Source organism: Heterocephalus glaber, unplaced genomic scaffold (genome assembly GCF_053883595.1).
Source record: "Heterocephalus glaber isolate CG9 unplaced genomic scaffold, H.glaber_assembly_v1.0 deba00001670, whole genome shotgun sequence".
In the NCBI taxonomy this organism is placed as follows: domain Eukaryota; kingdom Metazoa; phylum Chordata; class Mammalia; order Rodentia; family Bathyergidae; genus Heterocephalus; species Heterocephalus glaber.
The window spans coordinates 259718-273278 of NW_028258408.1; the positions used below are offsets into that span (position 1 = coordinate 259718).

General features: G+C 48.1%; 3 protein-coding genes across 3 annotated transcripts; 2 read left to right on the forward strand and 1 right to left on the reverse strand.

Annotated features, from left to right (window-relative positions):
- The first annotated feature begins 545 nt into the window (after window positions 1–545).
- Selenov (selenoprotein V) lies at window positions 546–3932 on the forward strand. The gene has a single exon (XM_087197491.1). The coding sequence runs from the start codon at window positions 2793–2795 to the stop codon at window positions 3555–3557; it is 765 nt and encodes a 254-aa protein (XP_087053617.1). The 5' UTR covers window positions 546–2792; the 3' UTR covers window positions 3558–3932.
- Window positions 3459–8573, forward strand: LOC101725213 (selenoprotein V). The gene is given in 7 exon segments (XM_021239686.2): window positions 3459–3586; window positions 4150–4181; window positions 4289–4349; window positions 4441–4470; window positions 4472–4516; window positions 4598–4695; window positions 6173–8573. Coding segments are annotated over 5 exon segments (225 nt in total). The 5' UTR covers window positions 3459–3586; window positions 4150–4170; the 3' UTR covers window positions 4676–4695; window positions 6173–8573.
- Eid2b (EP300 interacting inhibitor of differentiation 2B) lies at window positions 8194–11126 on the reverse strand. Its single transcript, XM_004859109.4, has one exon. The coding sequence runs from the start codon at window positions 11033–11035 to the stop codon at window positions 10577–10579; it is 459 nt and encodes a 152-aa protein (XP_004859166.1). The 5' UTR covers window positions 11036–11126; the 3' UTR covers window positions 8194–10576.
- Between the last annotated feature and the right edge of the window lie 2435 nt (window positions 11127–13561).

Genomic DNA, 13561 nt, shown 5'->3' on the forward strand with positions numbered 1-13561 from the left:
GTTATGAGTCTACACAACCAGTTGGCTTATGGTTCACTATGTGAGGCTCCTTTAGGCCAAGCAATTCAAATTAACAGTTTATAAAAATAGAAATAAAAAATCCTAGACTGGTATGATGGTGCATGCCTATAATCTCAGCACTCTGGGAAACTAAGAGTGGAAGATGGGAAATTTGAGGCCAACCTGGGCAACTTAGCAAGAACTTGTCTTAACATAAAAATAAGTAAATTATTTTTATTTATTTATTTTTGGTACTGGGGATCGAACTTGGGTCCTTGCACTTGCAAGGCAGGCGGTGGAACCACTGAGCTAAATCCCCAGCCCTAAATATTAAAAAAAAAAAAAAAAAAGAGGGCTGGGAATGTAGCTCACTGTGAAGGCCCTGGGTTCAATCCCAGGTATCCTGTAGTAAAATAAATAATAATGAAAAAGTTGAAAATCCAGTGGCAGGTACAGCTTCATACAGGGCTGGATGTGGGTTCTATGTATTTCCGCAGATGGCTCTTTTTACCTTCCAGTCACCTTCACAGTTTTAGGCAGGCTTTCACTGGCCCAGGCTTGTCACAGGGCTATCACTGTCATTTGCCTGCTGTGTGAAGGAAGTAAGGTTGGCCTGCCAAAATCACGTGGACTATGTGGAGGAGGGAGGTTCCCTCAAATCAGAGCCAGCCAAAAATCAGTTAGTTCTGTACCAGGCTGGCAAACCAGACCCACCTTGTGAGAAATGGTGAGGAAGTTCTTCAGGCTTGAAGCAAGTGACCTTGGGTAGTAATTTGAATATACACGAAAACAAAAACACCAGACCGAAGTAAAGTTAGTTACGTAACTACAAAAGAGTGTTACAGGCCAGGTATGGTGGCTTATGCTTGTAATAGAATACCTGACCAACACAGGATACTTATGAAGTAAAGAGGGGTTTATTTTGGCTCATTGTTCTGGAAATTCAAGTCCAAGACTGGGTGTCCCCTCGATTTGGCCCTGGATTGAGGACAGCACACCGTGGCAGGAGGGGAGGAGCAGATTGCTCATTTCACAAATGAGAAGCAGACAGACTGTGAGACTGGGGTTCCACAGTTCCTTTTGAGAGCGCCCTTGGTGACCTAAGGACCTCTTGCTAGGCCCCGACCCTTAAAGGGCCACAATACCTCCCTCTACTGCTACCCTGGGGACCAAGCTTGCACATGGGGACGTTTGGGGACATTCATCCAAACCATAGCCACTTTCATTGGGGATTAAGTTTCCAACATGATTTTTTTTGGGATCCATTAAAACCATAGCAATTGTTTTATGCAGTTTCTGCCTTTGTGTTATATTTAACAACAAAATATTTAGACAAAAGTGTGGTTCATTGTGTTAGTTGGCTATTGCTGTGGGTGGTGCTGCATAAACTCAGTGGCCTAAGATACCGAACATTTGTTCTTGCTCCAGTCTGCAGGTTTGCTGGGCTGGGTGATGTGGGAAGCCACACGGGTGTGTGCCTGGCAAGCTCAGGGGTCTGCTGGGCCTCTCATCCTCCAGCAGGCTGGCTCTGGCTTGTTCTCCTACCTCACACAGGGGTCCTAAGGAGAAAGTGGGTGCCACTGAACATCTTCGAAATCCTTTTGACTAAAGCCTGTCACTTCACACAGCCAGCCCAGATTCCAGAAGCAGAAATAGACCCTCTCTTGTTGGGAGAAGGTAGAGTCCTATTTCCAAGGGCATGGATAGGGGAAGGGATGGTGAGAACCTTTTGCCATCAGTCTCTAACACTGGAACATCTTCCCCCTTTGAAAGTAAAACCATCTGAGCTGTTGGGTACAGACACCCACTGCGTGTCCTCACTCAAACAACTGAAAACAAAAAGCTGGGCATGATGCATGTCTGCTACCCTAGAACTCTGGGAGGCTGAGGCAGGAGGATTGTGAGTTTGAGGCCAGCCTGGAGGGTCCTTATGTGGCCACTGCCTCTGGTGCTGCAGGTTCCCACACAGGCACTGTCAGCTCCTGGAACAAGCCAGGTTTTCCCTCCGCCTCCAGCAAACTCCCCCCTTACCTAACAACCTTCTGTTCTGTATCTATTTCATTTGTTCCACACACATTCCTTGAGTACCTTCTGTCTGCTGGGTCTTGTCCTAGGCACTGAGGATATATCAGTGAACAAGGCAGATGAAGTAGCCTGGCCTGGTGGGATACTCTGGGACACTGAGGCAGGAGGGTGGAAAGTTTGAGCACAGCCTGGGCAACCTAGCAACCTAGGAAAACCCTGTCTGTAAATAAATGAATAGGGCTGGGAATGTAGCTCAGTTGAACCATCACTGAGTTCAATTCCCTCTATCCCCCGCCCCCGCAAAGCCTCACCAGTAACAGCTAGGATGGAGCCCCAGCCCTGTTACTCACTAGTGGTGGACACCACCGAGTCTTGTGTAAACACACCTTCCCTGTAGTGGTCGCTGCTTCCCCCCCCCCCCCATCGCCCAGCTGATCTCTTTTCTAGGAAGTGCTGATTGCTGCAGACTTGGTTGCTCCTCTTTTAGATCCTGGCCCCGGCCACTATTGTCACTCCCATGGACAGGAAGCCTGGTGAGGACAGGTTCTAGTCACTGTCCTGTCCCCAGAGTCACCCAGCACAAAACCATGTACACAGGAGGCTCTAGTAAACTTGCTGAGCTCGCGGATCTGTGGAACTTCCGCCCACGGGACTGCTGTGTCACAGTGCCCCCTTGTGGTCACCTCAAGATTTAGAACCCTGGTGCCTGAGGCAGCGGGACGTGGCGGGACCCCCAACCCGGGTTACCAGGGTCCCTCCTGGTCCCCATGAACCACCAGGGGCGGGCCCCAGCCCCTTCCCCGGCCCGGCACTCAACCCCAGTCCGGACTTCCATCTCGTCCCGGATCCCAACTCTGGTCGGGAATTTGACCCCAATCCGGGTCTCGACCCCTATCCGGGCCCCGACCCCAGTCCGGACTCTGACCCGGGTCCGGACCCCGACCCCGATCCGGACCCCCACCCCAGTCCGGACTCCAACTCTGGTGCGAACCACGACCCCAGTTCGGGCCTCTACCCTGGTCTGGACCCCGACTCCAGTCCAGACTCTGACCTTGGACCAGACGCGGACTCTGGTCCAGTTCCCTGCACCAGCCCTAGCCCCAGCCCCAGCCTCAGCCTCCGCTCCAGCCTGGGTTCCGGCCGTAGTGGCCGCTGCAGAATCATTCCTGAACCCGGTGCCACCTTTGGGTCCACTCTCAGAACCTCCTCCAGAGGCAACTTTGTCTCCTGGCAATGATCCTGCGCATGGCCCGAAGCACGACGAGGCACCGGTCGGCACCGTCGCCAGGCCGGACCTGGAGCCCCTTTCCCGCCTCACCCCGTCGGGCGCTGCCGATCTGGGCCCCGCCTTGGGGGCCTCCCCAAGGGCAGACCCAAAGGTCGCCAAGCTGACAGGTGCCCTCACCCCTGGCCCCATCGTGCCATTTCTACCAGTTTCCACCGCTGCACTCACCTCCGCCACCGAGAACTTCCACCCGGACAACAGAATCTTGATTCGTGTGACCTACCTGGAGAGGGGCTGCCGGCTCTGACACCGGCTTCCGGTGATGTGGAGGTTGAGGTCGGAGTAGGGCGAGGGGAGGAGTCGGGAAGAACCCTAGAGTTCTACTTCGAGGCTGGAAACTTGGCTCCACCAGTTCTCTTTGGGGCAGGGGAGCTCTGGGTTCAAATCTCTGCTCTGGCTCTGAGTATCATTCACTCTCATTCATTTGAATGATTCTTGGCGCTCAGCTTCATTTACTCACTATTATTCATTCATCCATTTGTATGATTCCTGGCCCCAAGCTTCATTCTTCACTCATTCCTTTGTGAATGACTTGCCTTCAGGGTTCTCTGAGAGAAATGTGGGTGCACAGGCTGCGAGGCAGGGCCGTTTGGGGTGTGGGACACCTGCAGGAGGCATCTGTGGCTGGGGCGGCGGGGTGGGGGTGGGGATGGGAGGATAGGGAGGGGGCGGGGCGGAGGCAGAGGGCGATGGGGTAGATCACAGGGCCCCCTCGGTGCTCTGGAAGGCTGAGCAGGGGAGGGATGTGATCTGACTCGGGTCTTCCTAGGGTCCCCCTGGGCTTGGGCAGATACTAATGCAGTGTCTTTCCTTGTCTCTCACCTCCCTCCTGCCCTTAGCCTTCAGTGGTCTCTGAAGCTATGGCCTTCGGGTGAGTAGGTTTGGCTTTGGAGTGGGGTGTGTATGGGGCATGAAGACTGGCAGGAGTTCCTGTTTCCCCTCTTGTGAACACCTGTGACTCCATGACCCCATCTCTAGCCCTCAGTACGTTCTACTGAAAAAGAGTCTGGAGCAGCAATTTCCAAATCTTCTGCGCTTTGTAAGTGGGAGGTGATCTGGGGCCTGGGGATAGTCAGGAGCTTTGGATGGGAGCTCTCAGCCTCCCTTCACCCACAATGTTCCCTCCCCAGGAGGACGAAAGAGTGGCCCAGGCTACGGGAGGAGTTTGAAGTGTTTGCGGAGGGGAAACTAGTCCATTCAAAGAAGGTGATTCTGAGCGAGACAGCGGGGCAGGGCTGGGCCTGGGGTTGGGGTGGTGGAGACACAGCTGGATCTTTCTGTGTCCAGCAAGGCGATGGCTTTGTGGATGAGGGCAGGCTGCAGACGATCGTGGACGCTATCAACGAGGAGATCAAGAGAAGGTAGCAGGCCGTGGTGGGGCTGAGGTGAGCAAGGCGCTGTGCATGCATCCGTCAGCAGGGGTGGGATTGGGGCTTGGGGCCAAGGGCAGGCAAGCCACTGTCTGGGTCCTTCCCGGAGCTCAGCCAGGCCTCACTGCTTGAATCCTGACAATTTACCTACACCCTTTTCTGAGCCTCAGTTTCCTTATGTGCGTAAAGTGGGACTGTTGAGATGATTCCATGACAGGACTCATACTAGGTAGCAAAGAATACATGGCTTGTACTAGGTCTCAGTGTTTCTCAAAAGAGTTTTAAAAGCTTATTTTTAGCTTTTAGTTGTAAAGCAGTAGCTTGTAAATTGAATTGAATTGTAATTGAATTGCATGGAATTCGTCATGGTGGAAAGTACTATTAGTACCATTGATCTAAGGTATTAAATGATGTCATAATAGTTTATTTACCATCAATATGGGATTTTTTTTGTGTTTTGGTACCGGGGATCAAAGGGATTTTTTTTTGAAGTGCTGGATATTGAACCCAGGGCCTTGTGTATGCTAAACAACTGCTCTACCACCGAGCCTGATTCTGGATTTTTTTTTTGGATTGAACTCAGGACCTTGCGCTTTCGAGGTAGGCGCGGTGCTGCTGAGCTAAATCCCCAGCCCTGATTCTGGATTTTTAAAAAAAATATATTTTGTATTAGTGCTAATTAATTTTACAAAATACTAGATTTCAATTGGGGCATAGTGGCACATGCCTGTATTTCCAGCATTTTGGAGGATGAGGCAGGAGGATAAATTGCAAGTTTGAGGCCAGCCTTCGGTACATAATGAGCTCAAGGCCAGCCTTGGACATAGGGAGACCCTCTCTCAAAAAACAAAAACGGGCCAGGGATTTAGCTCAGTGGTGCTGCGCCTGCCTCACAAGCGCAAGGTCCAGAGTTTGATCCCCGGTACAAAAGCAAAAACCAAAACAAAACAAATCCCAAAATACCCAAACAAACCAGTGTGGTACAGTGGTACCTTGGTTTACAAATGTCTTTTCATGATGCTGGTTGTAAACTGAATTGGACAAGAACTGAATCACATTCAGTGGTTAGGTTTCATAAATGCACGTAACACATTTTGCTGATCCTGGAATTTTTTCTATCATTGATTTTTAAAAGCAGTTATTATCTATACATTTGGAGCTGCTTCTGGTTTAGTCCTTGGTCTGTTCCATGTGTATATCTAAGTGTTTAAGGAAAGACTTCATTAAGGTGATAGCTGAGCACTGGAAAGCAGTGAGGGATTGAACCTTGTGGATATCTGGGGAAGAGTATTCCAGGCAGTGAAAGCAGCAAGGGCAAAGGCACTGTGGTAGGAGCATGCCTGGTGTGTTTAAAACAACAGAGACTACAGCAGGCATTGCAATTCATAGAAAGCAGGAAAACAGTGCCTGACACACCGGAAGTTCTATCTGAACACTATTATTCTGATGGAGTTGTCATTTTAATGTTTTCTCTCTTTTTTCCCCATCTCAGGAGCCGCAGCAGGATGATGAGAAGGGCTGAAATGTAGCCGAGTCAGGTCCTTTTCTGATGGTGGCTGGGGCTGGGGTGAGCTGGGGAGGGCTGCAAGGAAATACAGAACCTTCCTGCAGTGGATCTGGCCTGACTGTGTCCGCTGTCACTGCACTCATGACCAAGGTCTGGGGAAGTCACCTGCTACAGGGATCCCAGCATACCCCCTCCCTTCTTCTTCCCCCTTCCCCTTCTGCCCTGGGGGTAAGGGGTAGGAGTGAGGGAGAGGAGGGTCCGTGTTGTGGCTGGGCCTTAAATGTCCCCCAGGGACTCATATGCTGCAGGCTTGCTGTCCCCAGACTTGGGTGCTCCTGGGTAGTGGTGACACCATTAGCAGGTGAGGCCTAGTGAAGGAAGTCGAGTCATTGGGGGAGCCCTTGAAGGGGACAGTGGGACCCCAACCCTTCCCCTCTTTGCTTCCCTGCCGCCATGGGGTGAGCTGATGTCCTCTGCCACACGCTCCCGCCATGAGGTACAGGGACACTACAGGCCCAGAGCAGCAGGGCCAACTGGCCATGGACTAAAAGCTCGGAAGCCGTGAGCCCAAAGCACTCCTCCTTATAAGCCAAGTCTCAGGTATTTTGTTCCCTCCCTCCCTCCCTCCCTTCCTTTTCTTTTTTCTCTTTCCTCTTCCTTCCTTCCTTTTCTTTTTTTCTTTCCTCTCTCTCACTTTCCCTCTCCCTCTCCCTCCCCCTCCCCTCCCCCCCCCTCTCCCTCTCAGCACTGGGGATGGAACCCAGGGCAAGTGCTCTACACTGTGCCAAACCCCCGCCCAAATTTAAGTGATTTTAAAGTGCACCAGGTAGTTGAAAGTCCATCATTTGATTCTTCCCCCTTTATGAGCATCTATATCTTTTTTGGGGGGGTCAGGGTCTCACTATGTAGTTCAGGCTGACCTTGAACTCAGCAATTGTCCTGCCTCAGCCTCTCCAGTGCTGGGATTACAGGCATGCGCCACCATGCCCTGTACCTATATCTGTTTTAAAGACTTTTTATAAAATACAGACAATATGAGAAATACCTGTGTCTCACTCCCCATTACTGACAACTGTTTCTAGTCACATACTAAACCTGGAGAAATGATCACACTCAGATATGCACATATCTAGGGCTTTCAGTCTTTGCTCATAGAAACTCTACTCTTTCTGAGGCAGCTCCATGAATTCAGTATTTCATCTTCTAAGCCAGGTGTGGTGTGGCGCACGCCTATAATCCCAGCACTTGGAAGGCTGAGGCAGTAGGATCCTTATACTTTTTTTTTTTTTTTGGTTGAGACAGGGTCTTGCTTTGTAGTTTAGACTGGCCTCAAACTCATGGTGAACCTCCTGCCTCTGCCTCCTGATTGCTGGGATTACAGGGGTTTGCCACCTCACCCAGCAATTCCCTATACATTTGAGAGCAGCCTGGGCTACATAGTGAGTTCAAGACCAGCCTGAACTGCATAGTGAGACCCTGTATCAGAAGACCAAAACAAAAATCTTTCTAGTCCTTTAGCCTTTGTAGAATTATTCATACCTATGAACACAATGTCCGTTTTGTTTCATTAGTGATATCACACCAAACATATCACCCTAAAAAGTCCTTTTCAGCATAATTTTGAGACTTAGCCTCATTGATACCCTATATTTAGATCAACTATGTGATTAGGAATTTGGGCTTTGAGCCCCATGATATCAGCCTAAACTATGAGGCAAGTGGAATAGAGGCTGAACTCTGTCACAGGACCAACGATCGGCTCAGTGACACACAATGCAACTCCACAGTACAACTCTGGCCGCTGAGGCACAGTAGCATCCTTGGATAAGGGTCCAGGTCCCAGCCAGGCATGGTGGTGGATGCCTGCAGGTACAGACCCAAGAGCAGGCAGGCCAGGGTGCAAGGCACAGGGGCAAGGGATGAGGCTCACTGCCTGGCTCTTTTCCAGAACAGCTTTCAATTTATAACAGAACTTCATTCACAGTAGCCATAAACAAACCTTGGAATATTCTTTTAGGAAATTTTTATTAGTACATGTTTGCAGTACATAATGATTACACTCATCATGGGGAGCTGGTACATGTACATAACACATCTTAATTCCTTTTGCTTCCCTTGGAATAGTCTTAAAAATATGCAATACCTACATGAAGGAAACTTTAAAACACTCATGGGGACATAAAAAAGTACTTGAACAAATGGAGACTTACCAGATAGGAAGACATCACAAAGACGCTGATTTTCACTCAAAAGCATATAAATTTAATGCAATCCAAATAAAAATACCACCAGCTTTTGTAAAAACTGCAATGAATAAAGATGGTCCTTAAGTCTCACAATAGGGGGAAAAATATCTGAATAGGAGAAAAAATAAAAAAGAAGCAAATGAGGGTAGAATAACTCTCCTAGAACCTAAAATATTTCAAATGAGTAACAATTTTAATGTTAACATTTAAAATCAAGCAGGCTGGGGATTTAGCTCAGGGCCACCATGCCTGCCTTGCAAGTGCAAGGTCCTGAGTTCAATTCCTGGTACTGCAAAACAAAAATAAAAACAAACAAAAAAACAAAGCTTTGGTTCATAGTCCTGTAGTGGCAAAGCCTTTCCTACTGTGACTAAAAGCCTACAAGCCACAAAAGAAAAAAACTAATATGTACAGATACATGAAAACAAATATTTCTGTGCATAGCAAAAGGTTCAAAAGTAGTCAGACTGAGCTGGGGTGTGGTACATGCTGAGACTCAGCACTCTGGGAAGCTGAAGCACAGGAATCATGTCCAGGCTCAGCCTGAGCAACTCAATGAGATCTTGTCTCAAAATAATAAGAGTAGAGATACTGTGTAGCTCAGTGCAAAGGCCCTGGGTTTAATTCCCAATGTGTATTTGTGTGGGGGCTGAGGGCCAGGGAGGGAAACAGTCAAGTGAGGAACTCTTTCCATCAGATATCACAAAGGGCTGACTTCTTTCATGACTGATAACACAAACTGACTTGAAAAATAAGCAGCCAATGAAAAATGAATGATATAAATGATACAGACAGGTAGTTCACAGGGAAGCAAAAGCAAATGGCTCATATATATTGAAAACATATGTCCTCCCTCATAGAGAAACAGAAATTAGAATGAGAGAAATGATGCTTCACTATCTGATCCTCCAAAGTCTGACTGGCCAGGCTGTGGCGAAACAGGCATTTATCAATGGCAAAAAAGGCAATGCTTTCTAGTAATACTATTAAAAACACCAGTGCATTTGCGCTTTAATCAAGAGTTTCCTCTTTTAGATACCTACTCTACGGAAAATGAGTAAACACATACAAATTCACAGAAAATACTAAAACATTCTGGAAACAACCCAGACACCCAAAAGATGACTACTTCATTATATTAAATACAGCCTTACATTGTAGTTGTTAAAAAAAAGAAAAAAAAATACAAATCTCTCCAATGTTAAGTGAAAAACCCCCAAATGATGATAAAGGGAGATACTATGCCGCCTTGTAATAAGCTACCTTGATTTAAAAAGAGGGAAACAAGCAGAATATCTATTGATTTTAATTTGTATATGCATTAGGAAATTGTTGAAAGTCAGTCAAAAAAAAAAAGTAGATACAAATGAACAAAATCTGAAACCACTAACAAAGGTAACTGTCAGGAACAGTTTTCAAGTCAACAGGCAGAGGACAGGAACAGGAGGTTAACTTTTCACAGTATATTTTATGATACTTTGTTTTTTGAATCTTGTGCACAGAGTGTGGAATAAAATAAAAAGTTTAAACATTAACAAAAACAAATCTATTCCCACACCCACTCAATCTCATATGGTCTTGAAAATATACTTATCTCACAATAAATACATGTTTTCTTGAGTATTTACTATTCATCTGACATTTTTTAGAAAACATGGAAATTAATTTTACACAGGAGCTGGGAGCTGACAATATGATGACCACAAATTCTGAACTCCCCAGGTTCTTCAATAGCTTTCCAATCCTAACAACTCAGACACGAGTGGATTCCTAACTGCTGCATTTCCTTCATGTCTTTGGTCATCTTGGTTACTTTTCTGGGTTCTATCACTGGCCATTTTTCTTACAACTTATCTTTGCAAAACCATCCTTTACGGTGAAACAGCGTTGAAAGAATTCCCACAAATGCTGACGGATGATTAACAGTCACAAAGCGATGTCCTAAGTGTCCCCGGACCTCTTCGGAAGCAGCTTCAACAGTCTCACGTGCCCTTCGACTTCTTTCTCTGGCTGTGTCGTTTCATTGTGCACTGCAGTGTTCTCTTCGAAGCTTGCATTTTCCCCCAATGACAACCAACTAGGTCTGCGCTGGCCTGTCTTCGCCTTTTCACCTGACCTCCGTGCCACCCACCTGATCGCCGATTCAGTCGGCCATGGGACTACCAGCCTCCGCGGCAGTCAGAGCAAGGGCGAAAGCTACTGCGTCGGACTCCATCTGGGGGGGATTCGCATCAAAGGCCGCTTCCCTGGCCTTGCAGCCTTCCACAAAGAGCCTGCGGCGCTCCTCGATATCTCGCAGTAACCTGACAGGGATCATGGGGGAATTTTCCAGGTACTGGTGGAAGAGCCGCTGCTGATTAATTCCTACGAGGCCCAGGTGCCCGTGGAGGCCGGGCATAGACATCAGGCCCGGGACGTGGCTGGGGATCGGCCTGGGAGCTAGGCCCCGGACCCGCGCCATAGGGCAGGCAGCTTCGACCACTGGGGCTTCCTGGGCCTCCCGCGCCCGCCTCCTGCCGCCCACTCCGGTCTGCAGGACGTCGCTGACGCCATTCACTGCACTCATTTCTGGGGGACTGTTTTCCCCGCGTAGTTCAGACATCTCGGACCGCACTGCCGGCTTCCCTGCTGCCTGAGCGCTTGCACAAAAACAATCCTGAACGTGTGCTTGATGGATATGCGCATGCGTGGGTCTTCACGCGTGCGTAAACGGGGTGTGTGTGTGTGTGTGTGTGTGTGTGTGTGTGTGTAAACGTCGTACGCATGCGTAGGCACTGTGCGCAATCCTGGAGCGTCCCCTAGAGGTCCGTTTGGGCTGGTTCAGTTCAGCATTCACTTGGAACCTGGGAGCGGTGGTGCACATCTGTAACCCTAGCACTCTGGGAAGCCAACACTGGAGGATCGCAAGTTGTTGCCAAGCCTTGGCAATTTAGCGACTTAGCGAGACCTTGTCTCAAAGATATATATAAAAAAAGGCTGGAGGTGTAGTTCAAGGTGAAGACCCCTGATTCAGTCCGCAGTACCGCTCCCCAGCACCCCCAAACTCACGTGGACCTCCTTATAAAGGTCATTTTCCAGCTCCCATCTTAATGGAACTCTGTAGATTTTAAATTTGTAAACTTGGAAGAATCCTGTTGCTTTTGGAGAATTCATGTCTTTTCTTTACTAGCCTTTCTGAGGATTGTGCCTCCTCTCTCATAGGCATCTCATCTTCGCCTACTCTTTAAAAAATGTCCCCCTAGGTTCACTGTTAGGCTGATGCTCTATGTCAGGCAGACCTTAAAACGACCCCCCCCATCTCTAGCTCCTGGTATTCATATCTTTTGTGTAATTCCCTCCCTTTGAGTAGTGTTTTTGTAGTTTCCTGCTACCTCAATCTCTCCACAAACGCTGTGAGCATCCTACCCAGGTGAGCAGGTGCACCAGTGTAATAAGGTTGGTTCATGTCACAAGTTGTCTCTTATTCTCCCCTGGCTGTGACCAGTAACAGTCAAAGTCACCGGTGAAATCTCTTGAGCGTTTTCTAGTGTGTTCGCCCCCTCTGACTCCAGTGAAGGCTCTTGCCCACAGTCTTCAGTCTCTCTGCTGCCCGCAGGCCTGGTGGGGCTGGTTCCTGTGGCTCTCCTCCCATGCGACCCCCTTAACACACAGTGACTCTTTCTAGGATCTGTGAGTGTAATGAGCTTTGCTTTCCCGAGCCTCTTCTTGTGCTCTTTTGGTTTCACCCCAGCTGAGCATCACCCAGAAACACAGCAGAGTGCGTGAGACCTATGATTTGCTCCCAACCAAGAGAATATAACAAAAGTCATGGGATGTCACTCTTGTCATTACATCATAGCAGATAGTGTTAGAGACTCTTCCTCATCGGCTGTGAGGAAGATGCATGTTCATTAGAGATACTACATCTGGGGTGACAGCTGTAACTGGAATCACACCTGATAAGGTTTATGATTATTCATCATCATGATCCATCTGGGCCATCCTAAACACTTCCAGGAATAGAAACAGGACCCTGAGGTCTGTGGACGCCGTACCAAGGTCTCGAGTCGTGCGGAACACACTGAATCCGCCCGCGCCCCGGCAGCAATCCACTGGACACACACACACACCCGCTCCTCTGCCCTCTTCTCTGTACAGCCACCTGGTTCCACACTACAAAGATGCAGAGGACACCGGACCACCAGACCACTGTACTGGGTAAGTTGGAGTCATCTTCACCTCCCATCAGGACCAGGTCTATCTTCAGGGGAAGGGCAGCTGGAACCTGCAATACAGCTCTGCAGAGTTCAACCCTACGGGAGGGCAGGGAGCTCAACTTGGGACTTGCAGCCAGAAATCTGCCTGAATCTCATGGGTCTGCAACTGGCTTGCTGAGACTCACTGACTTATATCTGCACACTGCTACCCACATTGTCTATTGTGACAGCAGAGACATACCCTGAAAGAGGCCCTTCATCTTCATTGTTATTTTTTATTCCCAAAATTAGTATTATTAGTTTGTTTTCTTCTCTTCTTTTCCTTTGCTCTTCTTATCGTTTTTTTCCTACTCTTTGCAAATATTTGTTTTTCTCTCCTTTTTTTCTTTTCTTTTCTTCTTTCTTTTCCCTTTCGTTTCTCTCTCTCTCTTACACCCACTCTCTTGCTCTCCCACATTGTTCATCTTCCCTTTTTCTCCCTGTTTTGGTCCTCATTCAGAGTTCTTTATTTTCCTATTTTTCTCTTTTTGCTTCTCACCTGTGTCCTCTGGCCACACTGCTAACCTTCCCCTATCCTTCTTCCCAACTGTCCCTCCCTCCCCAACCCCTTCTAACTCTCCATCCCAAAGGGTAAAGTTGTTATATTGAAGAGTTTATTCACTAAATGTTGGGTTGGTCCTCAATCTTGATTTAATTCACACAGCTAAAGGTGATAGATTAATAACTACCACAAAATGTCATTTTTCAAAGATGTACTTGATGCAGTGGTGTTGCTGATTGTATCACTTGGGCTAAGGTGTTGTTATTGATCTAATCAATGAACCTTCCTAGTATAAGGAAAATCAGATAGCCTTAGAGTCATTAGAGACTCAAAACTTAAAGACCAGCTACATCTGGAAGACACTTCTGAGAAGCAATCATTCCATAAGGGT